Source organism: Anolis carolinensis, chromosome 4, assembly GCF_035594765.1.
Source record: "Anolis carolinensis isolate JA03-04 chromosome 4, rAnoCar3.1.pri, whole genome shotgun sequence".
In the NCBI taxonomy this organism is placed as follows: domain Eukaryota; kingdom Metazoa; phylum Chordata; class Lepidosauria; order Squamata; family Dactyloidae; genus Anolis; species Anolis carolinensis.
The window spans coordinates 56,888,681-56,910,844 of NC_085844.1; the positions used below are offsets into that span (position 1 = coordinate 56,888,681).

Here is a 22,164-nt window from a genome sequence, read left to right on the forward strand (position 1 = left end):
TTTTCCATCATAATTTGCAAATAAATTCATGAAAAATCAGACAATGTGATTTTCTGGATGTGTTTTCTCATGTTGTCTCTCATAGTTGAGGTCTACCTATGACGTCAATCTTTTTAAGTGGGAGAACTTGTACAATTGGTATCTGACTAAATACTCCCCCCCACACTGTAGGTATATAATAAAACAGGTATAAAATTCAGACATTTATTGGTAACAAATCAGCATTTGCAGGGGTTGTTAAAATCACTGATTTTCCTTTTTATGAAGAAAAACAACTCAAGTGGGGTTAGTATTCACCATTTCCTTTGTGTCTGCAGTCATCTGGCTCAAATCCATAGAATTTCAGAATCAGATGAAATCTTGGAGGTCATTTTATTGATCTACAGCAGGCATGGAAAAACTTCAGCTCTTCAGGTGTTTTGGACTTCAACTCCCACAATTCTTAACAGTCAGTAACACAAAAAATAGCTCATAACACTCCAAGGCGTTGGAACAATACAGCTAAAATCTCTTTCCTTGTGATTCCCACATATTCGTTCTGGTCAAGAGAGAACAGCCCTTTAATGGCCAAAAAGGCTACAATGATATCTCCTCCTCCTTCTGAATAAGTGCACCCAGTTCTTTCATCCCTTCATATATGGCTTTCTTTCAAGGCCATGCTCCAACTTGATCACTTCATCCACTATACATGCTATTATTTCTACATGCTTTTAAAAAATATTTTACTCAGAACCGAAGATAGTGATGCAGAAATGGTTTCATAATATGCAAGAGATTGATCAGATGAACTCATGGGTGTTAATGTATAACTTGATTATTGCATCATTTTCTAAAATCATACAATAGATCGGTTTCTTTACACTTGAAATTCAGAAAACAGGTACTTTATTTATTTATTTACCCAATTTGCACCCACCTTTCTCACCCCAGAAGGGACTCAATGCGGCTTATTGCCAAAAAACAAAACACAAGCTCCATTGTATCAAGGGAAATAGATTTCTTACTATTTCACATTCTTTACAAGTGTGACCGGGTAATTTTCTCCTTTCTTCTTTCTTCCGCACAACCTCAATGTGAGGGAAATCTAATACAGTATTCCTTCTGAAAAGACAAGCATTGCAAAAGCTTTTGAAGACCGTATTTTGTACAAAGGAACTATATTGATTTAACATTTTATCAAGTTATATAATTTTGCATATGGTTTGTAATTAGTTATAACGCATTCCTTTGCCTTTCATCTTCCTTATACCATAAATACTGGAACATTGAAACAGTTTTTATACATGGACAAGCACATGTACAATGTCATAATGCAAACAATTTTGGATAAAAATAATAAAAATAATAGACAGCTAATATTGATTTATCTTAGCTGTCTACTAAAACTGAAAAAACAAAGCTTATACTTCTATAAAGAAAATCACTTGGGAATATGGTTTTACAGAGACAATAGAAAATAACACATTGATTTTATCATGCAAAATTGGCAAGTGCTCCATCTTTATGCTTTATGTTTTCCCACTCACTTTATATTAGTTAGAAAGCTTTATTATTTTTCCTTTTTTATTTATCATTACACAAAAGATAAATGTTCACAAACATGTTACATGTACCTTTCATCACCTTTAAAATATGGCTCCACAAAAGCCTTCTGTTTGGTTTTATCTTGTTTGTCTTCTTTCCCTAAAATAGATAAATAACATGCCATACATTTAAACATTACTAGAAAGCCCAATTGTATTATAAACTGCAGAAACTGGCTGTCTATAGATTCCTCCCTTCTTGAAAACAATAGTTTTTAATCCCTTGAATGTCAATTCTAAGTTGTTGAGGGAGGGGACAAAAAAACATAAAGGACTCCTCTCAAACGTGCATTTAAACTTGTTCTCAGCCCAAGTTGGTTACGTATAATATAAACAATATAAAAGTGAACAAATACTCTGTAGATTTTTCTTGACTGATGACATGTTATTTTCTTCCTCTTCCTCCTCAAAAGACTCTTCATTGTTATGTCCTGGAAACTTGTCATCTTCTAAGTAGGACTTATATTCTTCATATGTTGTCTGATCAAATATTTCAGATAAGGTATCATTTTTTCTTTTCTCTCCTTCTACAAACAAAAGTAGTAATGATTACTAAAATCATCCTAGAAAATAGGAACTATTTATTTGTGTTTTTATCTGAAAGTGAGCAAAATGAAGTATGTTCTGCTGCTAGTTTTGCTATCAACTTTAACTTCCATGACTCAATGCTATGAACTCCTGAGAGTTAAAGAGCTGGAAAAATGACTTTATTGGACTATGGGTACATCAACACTGTAGAATGAACGCAGTTTGACACCACTTTAACTGCTATAGCTCCATGCTATGAAATCACAGGAGCCTTCTCTGCCAGAGTGTTAGCGTCTTTCCAAATTACAAATCTCAAGGACTTCCGGTGGTGGGCTGATGGCTGCAGGCTGGGTCCACTGAGGGCTCTCAGTGTGCCAACCGCTAAGTCGACCTGGTAGAGCACTAGCTCCCTCTCAAACCCCACGGATCGAGGTGGGAAGAGACGCTTGACCTGGTGGGTTACTTCGACGGCCCCAGCGACTCCCATCCCTCAAGGGTGAGGGTCAAGAGGGCCCGAAGATCCCCCGGTCGGCGGGTCGACAAGCGGGAAGCGAGTTTAAAACTTGCACCGGCTGCAAGCCCCATGCTACACCAGAGAACATACGTGAGAAGAAAGGAAGAGGTAAGTGGCAGAACTCCACTACCTCATTAACTCATCAAGTAGTCCAGAAGAAGAAGGTTTGAAATTTGCTCGGCAGCTCGGGAGGATAATAGCAAACGGCGGGCTGGAGAGAACCGCGGGGGAGTAGAGAGGAAAAGAGAAAAAGACCCTTATGGAAAAGACAGTGATATAGAGAGGGAGGTTCCTCTCTCTTACCCTACGGTTATCAATCTTGTTAAGATATTGGAGTCTGGATGCCATGCTGGACTGATAACAATCATCTTCTTTAAAACAACTGAGACGGAAGCGGCTGGAAAGGAGGGGGGAGGAGAAACAGAAGACAGAAAGAGACTCAGGCTGACGCAATCCCTTCAACATTGCCTGGAAGGAGATGGTGCCACATTAATAAACCTCCCCTAGGAGAAGACAAGTTCCGGATAACAAAGAAATAAAACATCAAGTAAACGGAAACAGGTGAGCGCCCTGACGAAGGCTTGGCGGAGATCAAAGGAATTTGGACTGGCAGCGGAGAGTGGAGAGCCGCAGCGAGCCTTTAGACCCAGTGCTAGTGAGCAGGAGAGGTGGTTTTAAAAGACCCACGGCCAGCTATAAGGACAGACCTAGGGGTCTAGGCTTGGGAAAAGGAGAGTCCGCTTCAGAGTTGAGCGGTCTGAGCGAAATCCAAATCGGCGGTAACAAAGGGAAAAGGACATGCACAGAGGTTAGAGCCTCAAAAGAAAAGTAGTGAAGGTTGACTCTGCGCCAAGCGCCTAACAAGGCAGGTGCATGACATAACAACTAGTACCTCAAAAGGGGGTATAGGCAATAGCCTTACCCCGGATTCTGCCATTGGTGAAGGAAATGTAGCTGTACAGACTCAGACTACATTGGAGGTCTGACTTACATAAGGGAATTTAAAGTCTAATTTAAAGTCTAAGTTTAAGTTATTTTATAAGAAAGATGGCATTCTCCAAATGGAAACCAGATAAAGACTCCAAAGACACAAAAATCCCCACGCGTAGATCTTCTTTACCAGAAGAGGGAAGCTTAGCTGATATTCTCCGAGAAATTAGGAAAATTTCGGATAAACAAGATTTACTTCAGAAGGAAGTGCAATCGATAGCCAGAAAGCAAGACCTACAGCAAAAGATGCTTCAAGAGGAGATATCTGAATTGAAAAAGGAAATCCGAGAGGAATTGGGAGCAATAAAAAAAGAAACAAAGGAAAACACAACTGGTATCAAAAATCTTAGAGCAGAAAACAGGAAACTTGATAATGAGCAAGCTCAATTAAAGAAAAAAATGGACTATCTGGAGGAAAAAGAGGAAAAGCTTGGGAAAATTCAAGAAAAGATGGAGTTCCACTCGCTGGAATTCCAACTACGATTCAGAAATGTCCAGGAGGATAAAGATGAAAATATTGGATGGATAATCACCCAATTAACAGCCAGACTGTTAGATTGCACAGAACAAGAGGCGTGTGGACAAACTGATAGGGTATACAGAATCCAAACAAACTACTCAAAACACAACAAGGCAATTAAAGATGTAATAGTCAATTTTTTTGAAAAAAACCACCAGGGATGAAATTCTGAGGAGGAATGCCTCTAAACCAATATTCTATAAGGACAGGAAAATAATCATTTTAAGGGAAATTCCACAATCAACGTTGAACAGAAGAAATATTACTTTCTGACAGACACACTCAAAAGACTTCAAATAAAATTCAGATGGGAAAAATTTGAAGGTCTAATGGCGACCTATAAAGGGGAAAAAATATGGATAAAAACGGAGGAAGAAGCTAAACTTTTCCAGAAGACACTCAAGAGAGAAATGAACTCAGAAGAGAATTCACCCATGTCAGGACATGGTATGAACACCAAGGGAAAAAAAGAAGAAGATTTTTCTCACCCAGAGAAGAGGATAAAGCTGCGACTCAAACGGACACCCTGAGGGATCAAGCAGAAGAGGGGGAAAATGAGGAGGAAGAGGATGAAGAGGAACCCATTGATGACGACGATACTACACCAAAAGATGAGTAAAGTTAGTCTCCCATTGAAATGCTATTCTAACAATGTGAACGGACTAAACTCACCAAACAAACGTAGAAGACTCTTTAACACTCTAAAGAAGGGAAGATACAATATTATAGCTCTGCAGGAAACCCACATTGATGCTAATCATATCTCATATTTTAAAAAGAGTTATTTAGGGAAAGAATTTTCTGCCGCAGATACGGTCAAAAAAAGAGGGGTGGTTTTGTATATTGATCAAGCAATACCAGCAGAAGAGCAGTTTAAAGATAAAGAAGGAAGAATAATAGCAATCAGAGCAGAAACAGCAGGGGAAAAAATCTTAATTTGTAATATATACGCACCGAATGGTCCTAAGACAAAATTTATTAAATTTCTAAGGGAAAACATCGCCAAAATTGAATTCGACCACATTATAATACTAGGGGACTTTAATGGAGTCTTAGATACTGTAAGGGACACATCCAGAACAATAAAAAAGAGAAAAATACAGGCGCTCTAAAAGACGATAATGATTTGATAGATGTATGGCGAGAGCAGAACCCTGGGGGGAAAGACTACACATACTTTTCAAGCAGACATAGGATGTGGTCGAGAATCGACATGGTCTGGGTGTCGAAATCCTTAGCAACAAAAATTGAAAATATAAAAATTCTAAGTAGAGACCTATCTGACCACTGTCCACTGCTGCTAGAAATTAATAAAAAGTCTACTTTTAAAAAGTGGAGACTTAACGAAAACCTACTAAAACAGGGGAATGACATTGAGAAAATTAAGAATATGACTAAAGAATATTTTAACTATAATGACACCAAAGAAATGAGGCCGCAAATCATCTGGGATGCCTTCAAGGTAGTGGCAAGGGGCTTCCTGATACAGTTAAACGCCAGTAAAAGAAAGCAGAAGGAATTAGAGATGGTAAAACTAAACAATGAAATAGAGGGGAAGGAAAAAGATTTAAAAGCTAACCCAAGGAATCAATCAACAAAAAGAGCATTAGATGTACTAAGAAAACGGAAAGCAAATTGGGATATGGAAAAAATTGCTAACCAGATAAAATGGGTTAAACAAAATGCATTCGAAAATGCAAATAAACCAGGTAAATGGTTAGCAAGATTAATCAGGAAGAAAAGACAAAACCAACAAATAATTGCAATTAAATCAAAAGGGAAAATCGTTACCAGTGATGAGAATATCAGAGAAGAATTTAAAACATTTTATGAAAAGCTCTATACAAAAGAGACGATCAATCCGGAAAAGATAATGGAATACTTGGGGAAACAAAATTTGGGGATGATTACAGATGCGTAAAGATTGAATCTAAATAAAGAAATTACGAAAGAGGAAATCCTTAAGGCAATTAACAGTTTTGAAAGTAATAAGGCTCCAGGTCCGGATGGTTTCACCATAGCTTTTTATAAAATAGGTCAGGAAGAAGTAATTCGCTTCTTATGTAAATTAATGAATCAGGCATTGCAAGAAAAAATTATCCCAGAAACATGGAAAGAAGCAATAATAATAATGATCCCTAAGGAAAATTCGGACGGATTGGATGTACAAAATTATAGGCCTATCTCATTATTGAATACAGACTACAAAATTTTTACTAAAATCTTAGCAAATAGATTGAAAGAATTTTTAGAGGAATGGATTGGGGAGGATCAAACAGGGTTGCTATCAGCCAGAAATATTAAAGATAATGTGCGAATAATAATAGATGCAATCGAATATTACGAACAAAATAGTCAGAAAGAAGTAGGCTTTTTGGCATTAGATGCTGAAAAAGCATTCGATAACTTAAACTGGAATTTCTTTAAATTACTGCTACAGGAATTAGATTTTGGCTTCCAATTTCGAAATGGAATAAACAGCATCTATGAAGAGCAGTGGGCAAAAATACAATTAAATGGATCAGAGTCAACAAAATTCAAAATTAATAAAGGAACGAGACAAGGGTGCCCCCTATCTCCCCTAATTTTTGTCTTTGCATTGGAAGTTTTATTAAGAGCCATTAATAGAGATGAAAAGTTACAAGGAATCAGATTAGACAATAGGGATTACAAATTTCGAGCCATTGCTGATGACCTTATTTGTATTATTGAAAATCCCAGAAAGAGTATACAAGATTGGTTAAGTAAAATTGACGAGTTTGGAAAAGTGGCAGGTCTAAAAATTAACAGCAAAAAAACAAAAATATTAACGAAAAATATGTCAAAAGAAAAGCAAAAAGAGTTATATGACATTTCGGGGCTGGAGATTCCTGCTAAGATAAAATATTTAGGTATTTGGCTCTCAGCGAAAAATAACAAACTTTTAGATTTAAATTACTTGTCTAAATGGAAAGAAATTCACAGCGATCTGGAGAAATGGAGTAACTTAAACGTGTCGTTAATGGGCAGAATTGCCATAATCAAAATGAATGTTCTCCCAAAAATGCTGTACATGTTTCAAAACATTCCAATTATAAGGAAAGCCACCCTACTAAACAATTGGCAAAAAGAAATTATGAAATTTATCTGGAAAAAAAAGAAAGCCAGAATAAAATATAGTACAATGATTTCACCTAAAAAGCAAGGGGGATTTGGCGTACCGGATTTAAAATTATACCATGACGCCTGCGCTCTCAATTGGATTACAGAATGGACTAAATTGAAACAAATTAAAATCTTGAATTTGGAGGGACATGAATTAAGGAGAGGATGGCATGGTTATCTTTGGTATAACAAATCAAAAATTGAGAAGCAATTTGGTAATCACTTCATAAGATCTTCATTAATTAAAATTTGGGATAAATATAAAAGGCAATTTCATACCAACCCCCCCCCCCCCCCCCCCCGGCTTTCTCCATTAGAAGCAAATCACCGTAGATTATTAGGGTGGAGAGATTGGCCGACTTATAAAGAAATCTTAAATTCAGCACTCAACACAAATACCACTCCAAAGTTAAAAGATCTACAAGAAATCCAATCCATTAATAGGAATGTAACGTGGTATCATTACTTTCAAATTAAGGAATCCTATAAAAAGGACAACCCGGAAGGTTTTGAAACTGAACAGGGTTTCTGGGATAGAATCTGTCAGTCCAACAAAAAAGTTATATCCATATTATACAGTAAATTATTGGAATGGGAGTTACAATCAGAGGGCACAACAAAAGCAATGATTCAGTGGGCAAACAACATCGGCCGCCCTATTTATATACATGAATGGGAATCTATTTGGAGAAAAAAGATAAAATACTCTTATTCTACAGATATGAAAGAAAACTGGCTCAAAGTACTGCATAGGTGGTATCTGACACCCAAAAAGATAGGGCTAATGTATAAAAAGGCTAATAACAAATGCTGGAGGTGTAAAACACAAATCGGCTCATACCACCATATGTGGTGGAATTGCAAAAAATTAGAGAAATTTTGGACGATGGTACTAGAGGAAAGTAACAAAATCTTAAAAACAAATTTTAAAAAAGCACCTGAACTCCTATTGCTAGGGTTATACGATCAATCAATTATGGTAGATAGAAATACAGATAAATTATTCACCTTCTGTATCACTGCAGCGAGAATGCTGGTCGCAAAGCAATGGAAAAGTGAAAATGCACCAACAAAAGAAGCATGACTGGGAAAATTGATTGAAATAAAGGATATGGACAAATTAACTTTTTTGCTGAGGAAGAGTAATGGAAGAGCGATGAAGGACACGGACGGGTCTCCACTTGAGGACTACATTAAGAAAATTACATCTAAAAATTGATAAGGGAACTTATAACAAAAAGACGTACAAAGATCGGAAGAACACCCCCCCCCCCCTTTTTGGGTCCACTATTCACATTCCTTACTGTATTTTCTGTTTCTCATCCCCTTTTCTCCCCCTTATCAATCCTTATCACTCCCCCCTCCCTTTTGTGTGTGTGAGGAGTGTTGCACTTGTTTTATTGTTGTTTGTTACTGTATGTTGTTATGATGTATGTACATAACTTTTCAATAAAAATATCTAAAAAAACCAAAAAAAACAAATTAGAAATCTCAAGAATTCCATAGCACTGAGCCATGGCAATTAAAGCTGTGTCGAACTGCATCAATTCTACAGTATATGAATGAAGTCTATGGTTGCAGATCTATCCATAGACACCTTTATGAATCTTCAGCCTACCAGCACAAGAATTATTGTCTTGTTTTTAATCAACAGCTAGACTTTTATTATTCAAACAATCGGACAAAAATATCCTTACCTGGACAGTCTGCTTCTACCTTTTCTCGATTTTTCATTAATAGAATACTATCATTGACATACGTGTAGTCAACGTCCATGGTCTCTGCTCCATTTCTTGTTTGGCTATCTTCCTGTTGGGCAACATAGTTACAAAATAATTATAATAAACAAATGTTATGATATCACAACCTAATACAGTAGAGTCTCACTTATCCAACATAAACGGGCCGGCAGAACGTTGGATAAGTGAATATGTTGGATAATGAGGAGAGATTAAGGAGAAGCCTATTAAACATCAAATGAGGTTATGATTTTACAAATTAAGCACCAAAACATCATGTTACACAACAAATTTGACAGAAAAAGTAGTTCAATATGCAGTAATTCTACATAGTAATTACTGTACTTACGAATTTAGCACCAAAATATCATGATGTATTGAAAACATTGACTACAAAAATGCGTTGGATAATCCAGAACGTTGGGTAAGCGAGTGTTGGATAAGTGAGACTCTACTGTACATAATATTCACTTTTACAAAGGTGGCCAATGTACCTGTATCAGAAATACAAAAAAAATGTTTTTAACGTTGAGCTTTTTGGTATTCGGCAAGATTATAAGCTCTGCAAAACCGGTTCCTTGAGCAGCATTCTTTCTTGTGAATTCTATAATGCACAAACTCTCGAGTCAAAGCCTCAGCACCTTCTATAATACCCAAGAAACTAGAAATGCATCTTTCCTAGTTAAAAGTTGTTGGAACAAGGCTTGTGGCTCTTTTATGATATATTACAGTGATTAAGGGAGCAATGGATGTCCAAAAGTGAAGACAACTGTTGAAGAAATTTCTGAACTGGACCCCTCTTAATGAATTTTAAAAGCTGTTTGGGAATGTGAGTGGTTCTACTAAATGGAATAATACATCTAAGGAAGGCAATCAACACAAACATCACATTTACAAAGAAAAAAAGAGTAAGTAATTTACATCGTTTTTAATACTAATGATGTTTAATTCTGTTTTAATATTTGTATATTTTAAGTTGTATTGGAATGTTTTTAGTGTACGCTGCTTTGAGTCTCCTTGTGGAGAGAAAAAGCGGGATACAAATAAGCATAATAATAATAATAATAATAATAATAATAATAATAATAATAATAATAATAATTTATAGTTCAACTAATATTCTCTGAAAATGGGCTCAAAAAGATGCACAGGGTAACTTTTCTGGGTAAAGAACAAAAAGGGATGAAAACATTATATACTACACAGTACAGAATAGTAACAAAGGTTTGGGAAAGGAAATGTTATATTCCTGATTTACTTTGAGTCAGCATTAACAGACAAAACTATAATATAGTTCAGTTTGTTCTGTCAGCTGAATAGGTCACATTTTAAAACAGCTTACTTTTGTATCTATCAGCGTGACATCCATTTTGTATTGGGAAAGGTCAGCTCCTGGGTCTACACTCCACTGCACACTTTCCAAGGATGGTTTATCTTTAAGGAAAACAGAATAGAACAAGTATGCAAAAACTCCAAGAATACAATACATGAGATGGGTGGAAAAATTACAGGCTCACAGGATGAATGTAGCCCTCAAAGATTGGTTCCCACCTCTACAAGTGCTAAATTAGAGCAGAAGAACACCCTAAGAAAACACCCTTAAAACAAGCATTTCCTGTCTCTTTTAAAGGTGTATTTCTACCACTGAATTGTAACCTGGCAAACATAAGGATGTAGCTACTAGAAAGTTCAAGCAACGGAACTAACAGAAATGGCCAATCTATGATATACAGTATGGACAAAGAACAACACAAATCATATGCAATGGCCAGTACAGGCCTTGGGTGCACTGAATATGGAAAGCTTTTTGAATGTATTGATGGATTTACCTTATTTTTAGCCCTATAAAGGGACCCAAGGCAGTTAACAATAAATATGACAATGCAAATTAAAATAATAAAAAAAGAAAATGGAAGAAGTGAAGATATGATTCTAAGAGAGATGATATGTCAAAACAACTGTGTTTAGATTACAGTAACATCAATAAAGTTATCGAGTACATACACCCAACATTCTCACTATTTTAGTAATTTACTAATAAAAAAGATACCTTCCTCATTGTGGCACTGTGTCGTTTTTGTCAGTCGGCAAGGATTTGGCTGAAGGACAGAAGCCGGCTCACCTATTCCAAGTCCTGACCGTAGTCTCTTATTTTTTGGTTCACGGTCACCAGATACCTGTCCATACAATTAAAATGCCAACAATATCAGCACTAATCTTCAAAGGTTTGAATTCTCTAATTTGTTCATAATTCCTGTTAGCTAATTGTTTTAATCTTCTGACCTCTACTGCAGATACACAAATAAGCCACGTAAAAATATTCCTGAGAATTCAGTACTATGTGATCTTTCTTTACGGCAAATTATTTTAGCACGGAAAAGAGAAAAAGAGAAAATTCCTTCCCAGCAACTGCAGATTATTATTTACTCTCAATAAAACTCTTGAGCACAAACATACCTTCTTAACTCCAGAGATGTCTGATGGTAAGTCGTCATCAGGCAATGCTGGTTTACGAAAGGCAATGGTTTCCTCCTTAACATGTACTTCATCTTCTCTCTCTGGGGATGCTTTTCTGAGAGATTTCAGGATTGCTTCCTGTATACAGGGATCCTCTTGTGAGTCTTCGTTCATTAAGCAGTGACCATTGATTGTTTTAGATGAAGAAACTTTTGCTTGTGGTTGGAAAACATCATGGAGCGTTGTCTGCTTCAACTTGGCTTTGGAGGTCTCAGCACTTATGTGGGATTTTTCTTGACAGCGAAAACCAGAAAAGTGATTAGACAGATCTAACGGCTTATCACTCGTATTATCTCTATTGACAACAGGAGGGATGTCTGTATGAGAGGGAAAGGCATTCTCTTTTTCACAGCTAATCACATGCTTGCTTCTCTCACCACCCTTCTTTCTTTTAGGACACCGGCTTCCTAACAGTTTCTGTGATGCGGGAAGGTAGTCACTCTTAGCTCTCTCATCTTTATCTAAAAGTGTGTTGGTCACACAGGTTATGTGTTCATCTGCATTCTGCTTCAGAACCACTTGCTGACTAGTTGGAGGCTGGCTGATAATAACTGAAGCTATTTCAATCTCAGGGTTAAATGGTGCAAGGAAAGCAACATCTTCAGATTTTGATCTCGCTTTCTCAGATCTAAAAAGGGCAGAATTGTTCACTGGGTTGGTTTTCAGATTTGACTTACGTCCTGCTGCTAGCACAGAAGGGGAAAGACTCGTGTTCATGCCCAAGTTGCTCTTCATGTTGGCAGATGCTCCAAAAACAGGAGAAGCTGCCTTAGAATCCCAGTCTATAGACAGAGAAGCATCCTCGTGCGGATCTGAAAATCTGAGCACAAGTTAAAAGTTTACAGTTTTTATTTTGCTTAGCAGGCATAGGCAAACTTTGGCCCTCCAGGTGTTTTGACCTCAACTCCCACAATTCCTAACAGCCAGAAAGCTGTTTGGAATTATTATGTGAGTTGAAGTCCAAAACCTCTGGAGGACCAAAGTTTGCCCATGCCTGGTTTGATGGGAAATATTACAAAAAATCAGTGCACTGAGAAAAATAACACCCAGCATAAGGTACAGTGTTTTTTAAATGTTGACACTTTTAGAAGTGTTAAATTTACCAATCAGAACTTGGTGTATAAAATACAGGATGCTAGTGGTTCTGACACTGATGATGATGTTTATTTATACCCCTCTCCACAAGGAGACTCAAAGCAGCTTACATTAAAAGCATTTCAGTACAATTTAAAATCTACAAATATATAAACATTAAAACAGAATTAAATATCAAAGGTATTTTAAAAATGCAGTAAAATCAATAAATACATATTCAAACTAAAAATCATAGCAACCCCCGACCTAAGCTCAAAAATCGTCTTCTTTAAAAGCCTGAATAAAAAAGTTTTAGCCTGCCACCGGAAGGACAAGCTAAACCCAGACAATTGACCACCATTCTGCTATAACATCCAAATCCTTTATTTTACTTCTGACATATAATATTTCTACAATATCTATTTGTGATTTTCTTTTAAATGTGTGAATTTTAACCCAGGTATGCCTTGATGTGTGAATTTTCTATGTTATGTTCACTTCATTAGGATAATATTTTGCATCCAGACTGGGTGAAACTATTCTATACAAGTTTACATATTTTCATATGTAAGCTTTTTAAATGAATTTAATTATAGTACTTTTTACTTATTTAATTAAAATGCTCAGATACTGCGACATAACCATTGCCCTCTGGTAAATTAAAGTAAAAAAATAATAATACTGAAATACCCACAACCAATTAACAATGAAATAAAGCATGAAAATGCTGAAATCAAACTACAGTATAATATAATAAGAATCACAAACTGTTCACCAGCAGGTCTTACTTTAAAACACCATTAAAAGACAATTAAAGAAGCAATATAAATTGTGGCATCTTTTTTGAAAACAATATTTGCCTTACTCAGAAAAAGAAATCAGTGTTGTGTCAAGCAATCACCTCAGTGGAAAGCATTTTACAACCAGGATGATCTTGGATGAGAAGGTTCTATCCCTGGTAACTCTCAAACTGCATTCCATTTGGCAGGTGAATTTATGAAGGGGCTTTTCAATTTTTCAAACTTTAAAACTTACCCCAAGTTGTCAACATTACTTTCACGACAGTTGTAAAGCACATTTTTTCTGGAATCTCCTTGTGGTTTCTTCTGATGCCTCTATGAAAAGCAACACAATTTTACAAAGAATTTCAAACATTTTGTGATTCCTCCTAAGCACATTTTAAAATGGCCCAATCCATTTGGATCCAATGTGTGCATAATCATTTTTTTAAGTTAAAATTCTCAGCAATCACACTTTGGAGTTGGATTTGCATTTAAACACCACAATAGCTGACTGGAATACATGGATAATCTAGTTGTTCATGTAACTTTACATCTATCTAATAATGTGACTGCAGATGTCAATTTCTTTGAGCACAAAGCCACCAACTGGTTGTATACAATGTGAATATGTGATCATTCTTTCAATAAAAATAGTAATTAGACATTACTATGTTTTTGACCTATAACCAAAGGATCTCATTTGAATTTTATCAATACAATCTATAGAAAAGTTATAGTTCATCCAAAAAATGTATGCTCAATGTTAAAAAACAAACAGACAAGCTGCTTAAGTTCAGATGTCTACATGTTCATCCCTACTCTTAGAAATGTTTTCTAGTAAACCATGCACATCCAAACCCTTACAGGCAGTCCCCAGGTCACGAGCAAAATAGGTCCTGTAGGTCTGTTCTTAAGATGAATTTGTATGTAAGTCGGAACAGGTACATTTGTTAAGTGTAACTCCAGCCATAATTTTTAGCTCTGGATAGTATGGGAAAGGGTGAACACCATTGTGGTGTTTGTTTTGTTGGCTGTGTTCCTGTTCAGAAGATTTCACCTCACTTTCTGTCCCTGTGATAGTTGGAATTTGAAAAAATGGCTTGTTGTGGAAATAAAGATTGGTGCTGAAGCTTCAGTGGAGACATCTTTTCCCCATGATAACTCTTTCAGGAGTCAATTTCCCTTCCAAGGGGTAGATTTTTCTCGCTTCCTGTTGTTTCACTCCCGTATTTAACTATGAATAATTTGATGTTTGTAACTTGGGGTCTGCCTGTAATTCAATTTACTAAACAATTTATCAGGCAAATATGGCATAAACTTATTAACAAGGATTTAGACATGCTAGCAATTGCACTCTGCAATATATATATATATATATATATATATATATATATAGAGAGAGAGAGAGAGAGAGAGAGAGAATTATTTATTTATTTATTTACAGCATTTATATTCCGCCCTTCTCACCCCGAAGGGGACTCAGGGCGGATCACATTGCACATATAGGCAAACATTCAATGCCTTTTAACATAGAACAAAGACAAACAAACATAGGCTCCGAGCGGGCCTTGAACTCATGACCTCCTGGTCAGAGTGATTCATTGCAGTGATTCATTGCAGCTGCTCTCTAGCCTGCGCCACAGCCCGAGCCCAATTGATTTAATTGCTGCCAATAACAGTTGTATTTTTGCTGAGTTATTTGGTGAAACAAGCAGAATGAAGGCTTTTTTCCAACTTCCCATTCTCTGGAGAATTAATCCATCAACATGTGACGGATCATAAAATATAATACTCACAATCTCATCAAGTCCAAGTGTTTCTGCAACAACGGTAGCCAAATTAAAAGGTGATGTTTTGTCTGGGCAGTCTCCCTTCACTTCCTCAGCTGCACCAAGGAAAAAAGAAATTATCAAGTCACACCATGTGGGATAACGTGCTTTCCAGTCTTGCTACTGGACTTTATAAGTGAATAGATCTAAAAGGATTTCATACATCTGACAACCATAAAAGCAGGGATAAATTATTTCCTATTTAAGAGTATTTTTGGAAGAGTATTTTGAATTGTCGGTTATACAAAAAGACACAATACTATAAGGCTTACTCTTTCTACTCACAGGTTCCTCTACAGAAAACATCTGAGTAAAGGGTGGCCTTCAACTATTCACAATAAAAACAATAAGAAAAAGCTCCATGAAAGATAAAACAAGTTAAAAGGATTCAGAAAAAGATTCTCTAGTGCCAAAATGATAAGAAGCAGACAATAATAATAATAATAATAATAATAATAATAATAATAATAATAATAATAATAAAGGCCACCCTACTAGGATCTGCACGCATCATCCAAAAATACATCACACAGTCCTAGACACTTGGGAAGTGTTCAACTTGTGATTTTGTGATACAAAATCCAGCATATCTATCTTGTTTGCTGTGTCATAATAAAATAATAATAATAATAATAATTTTATTTCTTACCCGCCTCTCCCTGCAGGTTACAACACAATTAAAAAATATGAACAGGTACCAAACATGCCTTGCTGGAGAAAACATCCTAGAGCCAGGGCAGCACCATTTCTACTTCAATTGGTAATTACATTTGGAAGAGGTCTCTAAAGATCTGGGCAGTTACGAGTGGACAAAGAGAGTCCTTAAAATCTACTAATTCCCAAGCCACAAATGGCTTTGAAGACAAAACAGAATGAGATTTTGCAGTGCCATATGGTTCAATGGTTCACTAAATATACCTAATACATTAATGCATTTTAGTTCAATACTACTCTCAGTTAAATGCAGGAAGGAGCATCGAAAAACACATGGGACAAGCTCCAACTTCACCTTCTACAATGTTACACTTGTCAGCAGTGCTTTCAAACCAAAGCATAATTGCCTGTTTGAAAGGGAAAGCTTGATTGCGTGTGTAATTTCCAAGATGGAGACATAAATTTTGTTTGTTGGTGCATACACTGTCATCAAGGATTAGAGCTAACTCCACACATTTCTGGAGGCCACTGAGGTATTTGGAAGTGAAAACCCAAAGAAGAGTAATGAATTGCTTGGCACCATCTACTTGATTCTTATTATCTGATGACAGATATTTTTGTAAAAAGAAAAACTGAAAGGCTGTGCAGGAAAATATAATTCCCATATTACAAAGCAGTGATACTTCTTTAAAACTTAGAAGAGTTCGTTTTCAAATGGAAAATCTATATAAAAATTGTTGAGTACAATGGCTTCAGTTTCCTTCTGTCACCACAGAAGGAAGGAGTTACTGTTTTTCTTTGCCCAAAAAATGGATAAAGGGAAAATCACTCCAAAGAGAGGTATTTAAACCAATTTATTGAATTCATTCCCACTATTATTAAACTGAATTTAAGGTAAAGGTAAAGGTTTTCCCCTAACATTAAGTCTAGTCGTGTCCAACTCTGGAAGTTGGTGTTCATCTCCATTTCTAAGCTGAAGAGCCAGTGTTGTCTGTAGACACCTCCAAGGTCATGTGGCCGGCATGACTACATGGAGTGTCGTTACCTTCCTGCCAGAGCAGTTCCTATTGATCTACTCACATTTGCATGTTTTCGAACTGCTAGGTTAGCAGAAGCTGGGGCTAACAGCGGGAGCTCACCCTGCTATCATATTCAAACCGCTGATCTTTCAATCAGAAAGTTCAGCAGTTCAGTGGTTTAAATGGAGTGCCACCGGGGGCTCCATTAAATTGAAATACAGGATGCCAAAACATACCGTATTTACTTGAGACTGGGGACAACTGTGGATCACAAGTATCTGCCACCAGTATTTCTTCTCCAGGGTGAGAATGTCTTTGAGTAGATGATAGTGGAATCTTTCCAAGCTCTTGAGAAAGATAAAATAATATTGAAAAAACAGATACAGCACTGTCACATAATAATATTTAGATGTATACAACAATCTTTGATTTGGTGTTGTATGCCTTCAAGTCCTTTCTTAATGTTTTCCCTCAAAATGACATTTCATACCTTAAAATTTTTAAGAAGCAGTAGCCATGTTGTCACTATACACAATAAACCAATTGTAGCTATACGAATATAACACGACTGTAATGTTACTATTGTCCATCAGGTGGTGGTATAAGGGAGTTAGAGATATTCTACGAGTAGACAGAATTCTGGAGTATGTTCATGAAATAAGCAGAATACAACTGCTAATCTGCTCAAAATTTTGAGTGTCATCTTTTCATGTTGTTAAAGGAATACTCTTTACCATTTTTGACAAAAATAATTCTGGCATTTGGGGGGGGGGGAGACTCTAAAAGATCATACCATGAGGTCTTCTAGTCTGTTCCAAATCTGTACATTTTTGTTCTGTATATCGGACGTGCCTGTTTTCTCGTTTTCGGCGCATTCGGCTAACCATTGAAATTGAAAGTGACTGAACAGGAGAGCTTGGAATACAACCTTCCATATATTGCTCTTGTTCCCTAAGAAAATCAAACAAAACCAGTAAGAAATTTTAATTCTATAATTATCATTTCAATTTTCTACAATATGTTTTGGTCGGGGGAGGCCTAAATACCCTTGAGCAATGATTCCCAACATTTGGTCCTCTAGTTGTTTTGAATCTAACCTCCCAGAAATTCCAACCTGCTCACCAGCTGTTAGAAATTGTGAGAATTGAAGTCCAAAACACCTGGAGGACTAAAGGTTGGGAACCACTGCTCTAGAGGCAGGAGATCGTGTCTAACCATGAGCTAAAAGCAGGGGCAACCCTGGTTAGTATTTGGATATGAGACTGCCAAGGAATACTAGGGCATGTGGGTTAGGTGATAGAGGAAAGAACTGGCTAAACTACTTCTAAGCATTCCTTTCCTAAGAAAACCATATGAAATTCATGGGGTCACTCTAAGTCAACAGATGACTTGATGTTAGATACACGCTTACATTCAGGGAAAGTGTGTTATCAGAAATTGTAGTGGCTACTGCAAGAATAATGTTGCATATTTGTATATTTAAAATTGTAATGCCTGGCTCTCAGGGCCCACCCAGAACTCAGGTACTGCAGAAATCGGTTCTTTGGACCTGGCCGCTTCTTCCATCCGTAACAGCATCTTTGCCTGACTTCACGCAGGACATTCCTCACAACCATTGTTTGGTCCTCCAAAAGATGCAACTACTAGCATCGGTCACAGAATCCTGCAGAGACCACAACTCCCTGCAGCACTGGTCTCTACCAAGAGCCAAAATACATGATTTTAGGATATTTTGGAATTCTGGGTAAAGATACTGGCTTCTACTACCATAGATAGCAAAAAGGGGGGGAAACCCTTATACTTACTCTAGTCTTTGCTGCATCTTCTGAAGCTGTTCAGAAATCTTTTTATTCTCATCTTGTAAGTTATTTCTTTCATTCACTGGAATATGTGACACACATAAAGAAACAGGTATTTTATTTCTTCAATCTTTTTAACATGCCCATCAGATAATAAGTGTAATAAGCATGCATGAATTTGCACTTAATTTTGTTATGTTTTCATTCTAAGCAAAGCAGTCTAGTCAGTCACTTATAGCGATACCTCATGAAGCAATCCATATCTTAGTTGAAGTGGTCAACAGTAAATTCAGTAACAAATAAAACGAATTCACATTTACATCCTGTGAGAGAAATCTTCATAGATACAATAAAAGTAACTAAGATGACCTCGACATTTGTTGGTCATTCTGATCTTTCCATCTGCTCAGAACTAACTTTTTATTTATTTATTTATTTATTTACAATATTTATATTCCACCCTTCTCACCCCGAAAGGGACTCAGGGCGGATAACATTGTACACATACAAGGCAAACATTCAATGCCATATGAACATAGAGACAGAGATAGTCACTGAGGCAATTCAACTTTCTCCAGCTTCCTGAGGGTATGCTCGATTCCGGCCACAGGGGGAGCATCTGCTTCATCATCCACTGTGAAGCCGACTTCCTCATTCCTTTCCGCACACTGGTGGCAGTTTTATGGTGTCGTAAATTTGGTTAAATTAGACTCCCCACATAGTGGTACCTAAATTTCCTACTTGATAGATGCAACTATCTTTCGGTTTGCTTAGGTCAACAATGAGCAGGGGCTATTTTTTATTTTAATTGTCGGGTGCTCACTCCGACACGGGCTGGCCTCAAACTCATGACCTCTTGGTCAGAGTGATTTATTGCAGCTGGCCTGCGCCACATTCCGGCCCTTATAAGTTCATTCTAGTCTCCAGGGCACATACTGCCTCTTGAGGTGGAGTAATGGCTGTAATAATGCTTTGTCTGAATTCAGATATAATAATAAGACTATAAATTGTCATCCACAATAATCTCCAAATGATAGTTTGATACCCTGATTTGACAGATGGGTTTAGATGTTAAAATAAGTCGATGCATGACTTTGCAAACCATGGATTCCTACAGTATTTGAATATAAGAGACAAACATCACATTTCCATACATGTCAACACAGAAATAAAGCCCATTACGTTGGCCAACATGTTACATAGGCAGGTGGAGAACCATAGTCTGTTTCCTTTGGAGAATAAATGGTTAATCAGTAACTTTAAAAAGAGAATAACAACAAAACAACCAAAGAAATTATGTAATGCCTTGAGCAAAAAACTCACTCAGTTCAGTGATGAGCTTAAGGTTCTGCTGTCGGATATTTTCAAACTCCTGCTGTTTTTTCTTCATGTGTTCTTCAGTTACTGCACAGCGATCACATAATCCTGCTCTTAACCTATGCAAATTAGAAATAGCATTTCCCATCTCTTGTTAGCAACAGAATAAATTTTAAAGGTTCTAGCTAACTCAACAGATGGGCTTCTGTCAAGCTTCGCAAACTGAAAAATTTAATAAAACTAAACAAAAAAATAATAAAACTGTAAAATCCTAAACACACTTCAAGAAACTAAGTCTTGTAAGACTTATCTCTAAGTCATACATAGATGATTATTCTGTAAATGGTAATCATTATAGATAACAAAATAGGATTCTGGCATGGTATCAATTTTTTTCTAGGTGAAAAAACATGGAAGGGAAACATTCCTTTTCATGTATATTCTTATGCTAGGTATTCTTGTTTTATCTCCTGAAAGAACTTGATTTGAAAAAACATTTTTGCAAACAATATCATTGTCTTCTCTACTATGCATTTTTTGTTCTTGAGACTTGGTATGTAATAATCTCCTCTTGTGAAGGAACTAATGTAAAACATCAACAAGCAGCACCATTCCCTATACTCTATTACTGCAAAAATACTATTTCACACATAAAGAACAAATGAGAAACATCTAATTTGTCTACTTTCCACTTAAGATTTTTTTAAATCCCCAAATCTGTTGTTGTTGCGTGCTTTAAGTAATTTCCAACTTATGGTGACTGTAAGGCAAACATACCATGAGGTTTATTTGGAAAGACGTTTACAGGGAGAGGTTGATTTTACCTTTCTGGGGCCGAGAATGTGACCTGACCAAGAAAATCCCTGAGTCATAATCCAATGCACAAACCACTACATCATGCTGACCCCAAACCTTTATTAGATAAAAAGACCAGATACAGAACTACTCTGGATGGGCAAATGATCTAGATTATAGTGCTTCACATGGAGCTGCTGGCGGTGTTTCAGAGGAAACATTGGCACATGTACAATGATCACAACTGCTACATCCTGCTTGAGGCCAACTCTACTAGCAGTTAGACTTTATATCAGAACCTCCTTTTGTGCAAGCAGCAATTAAATCATATGTTTAATTAACCACTGTTTCAAAGCATGATTTAATATCCTGGCTTGTGGAAGAACTGCTAATTCAAAGTTCTCATTTGCTTACACTACAAAGAAAAGACCCAAGGAACAACATGTACAGGCAAGTATCATTCATATTTCAGTACATTAAGCCATGATAGGATAATCTGAAAATGGCCACTCTGTCAACTCAAAATTCAATGTGCTGAAACCACCATAGACACATTACCAGCGTTATTTTTAACAAAAAATGATGTACAAAAGAGCATTTATGAGTCAACTAAAACACAGACATATTAATTTTTCCAGGAAGCCAGTCTCATTATATCTAGGGGTTTTTTTTTTGGTAAAGATTACCTTGATGTGTTAGTACACAGGTAGATAATTTTACAATGCTAGTAACAATAATTTCTTATTACATAAACCTCATTCACTTATTAGTTCCTTCTAGAGTACAGCCACTGACTCAAAGGACCTCATCAGACACAGAGTGACCCAAGTACACTCAAAATACAGGGTTCACTATTATTTGCAGCTTCAAGTATCCCCGGGGGCGGGGGGAGGGGGGGAATAAGAATGTATCCCCTGTAAATGTAAAGGTCTTGGAGACGGGTTGCAAGTCTAAACATGAAATTCATATTTCATATAACTTTTACACATACTGTATTCTGAGAGTAATCTTATAGATAATATGTTTAATAATTTAGTGTGTGAAACAAGGTTTTGGCATAGTTGAACGATCAGAAAACAAAGGTGTCACTATATCAGTCATACATGTGGACAATTTTGGACAATTTTGGATTTTGGAATTCAGGATAATGGATGCTCAACCTGACATAAACTTTAAATTAAAAAATCACCAAGATCATATTCAATACCATTAGAGGAAAAAGCAATACTGCAATAGTTACATGGGACCACCTGTTGTAGCTATGACACATGCAATAATAACTATAGTAAAATGAGACTTCTGTTTACACAGTGAAGTCCTAGAGAACCTAGATGTCAAGTTGCTTGTACTATACTCTGTT

At 36.5% G+C, this 22,164-nt stretch overlaps 1 protein-coding gene across 6 annotated transcripts in view; it reads right to left on the reverse strand.

Moving 5' to 3' along the window:
* rbbp8 (RB binding protein 8, endonuclease) overlaps positions 1–22,164 on the reverse strand; it is an 82,064-nt gene that overhangs the window by 16,596 nt on the left and 43,304 nt on the right. For 5 of the 6 annotated variants that reach the window (XM_062980453.1, XM_062980450.1, XM_062980449.1 and 2 more), the window contains 13 exons: positions 20,016–20,128; positions 18,699–18,774; positions 17,687–17,844; positions 17,130–17,240; positions 15,188–15,276; positions 13,645–13,724; positions 11,476–12,355; positions 11,069–11,195; positions 10,361–10,452; positions 8,977–9,088; positions 1,940–2,110; positions 1,614–1,683; positions 1,005–1,101 (listed from right to left, as the gene is read on the reverse strand). In XM_062980453.1, coding sequence (XP_062836523.1) covers positions 1,005–1,101; positions 1,614–1,683; positions 1,940–2,110; positions 8,977–9,088; positions 10,361–10,452; positions 11,069–11,195; positions 11,476–12,355; positions 13,645–13,724; positions 15,188–15,276; positions 17,130–17,240; positions 17,687–17,844; positions 18,699–18,774; positions 20,016–20,128 — 2,176 coding nt within the window. The remainder of the gene's footprint in view (positions 1–1,004; positions 1,102–1,613; positions 1,684–1,939; positions 2,111–8,976; positions 9,089–10,360; positions 10,453–11,068; positions 11,196–11,475; positions 12,356–13,644; positions 13,725–15,187; positions 15,277–17,129; positions 17,241–17,686; positions 17,845–18,698; positions 18,775–20,015; positions 20,129–22,164) is intronic. The other variant, XM_062980454.1, reaches the window with a different exon arrangement.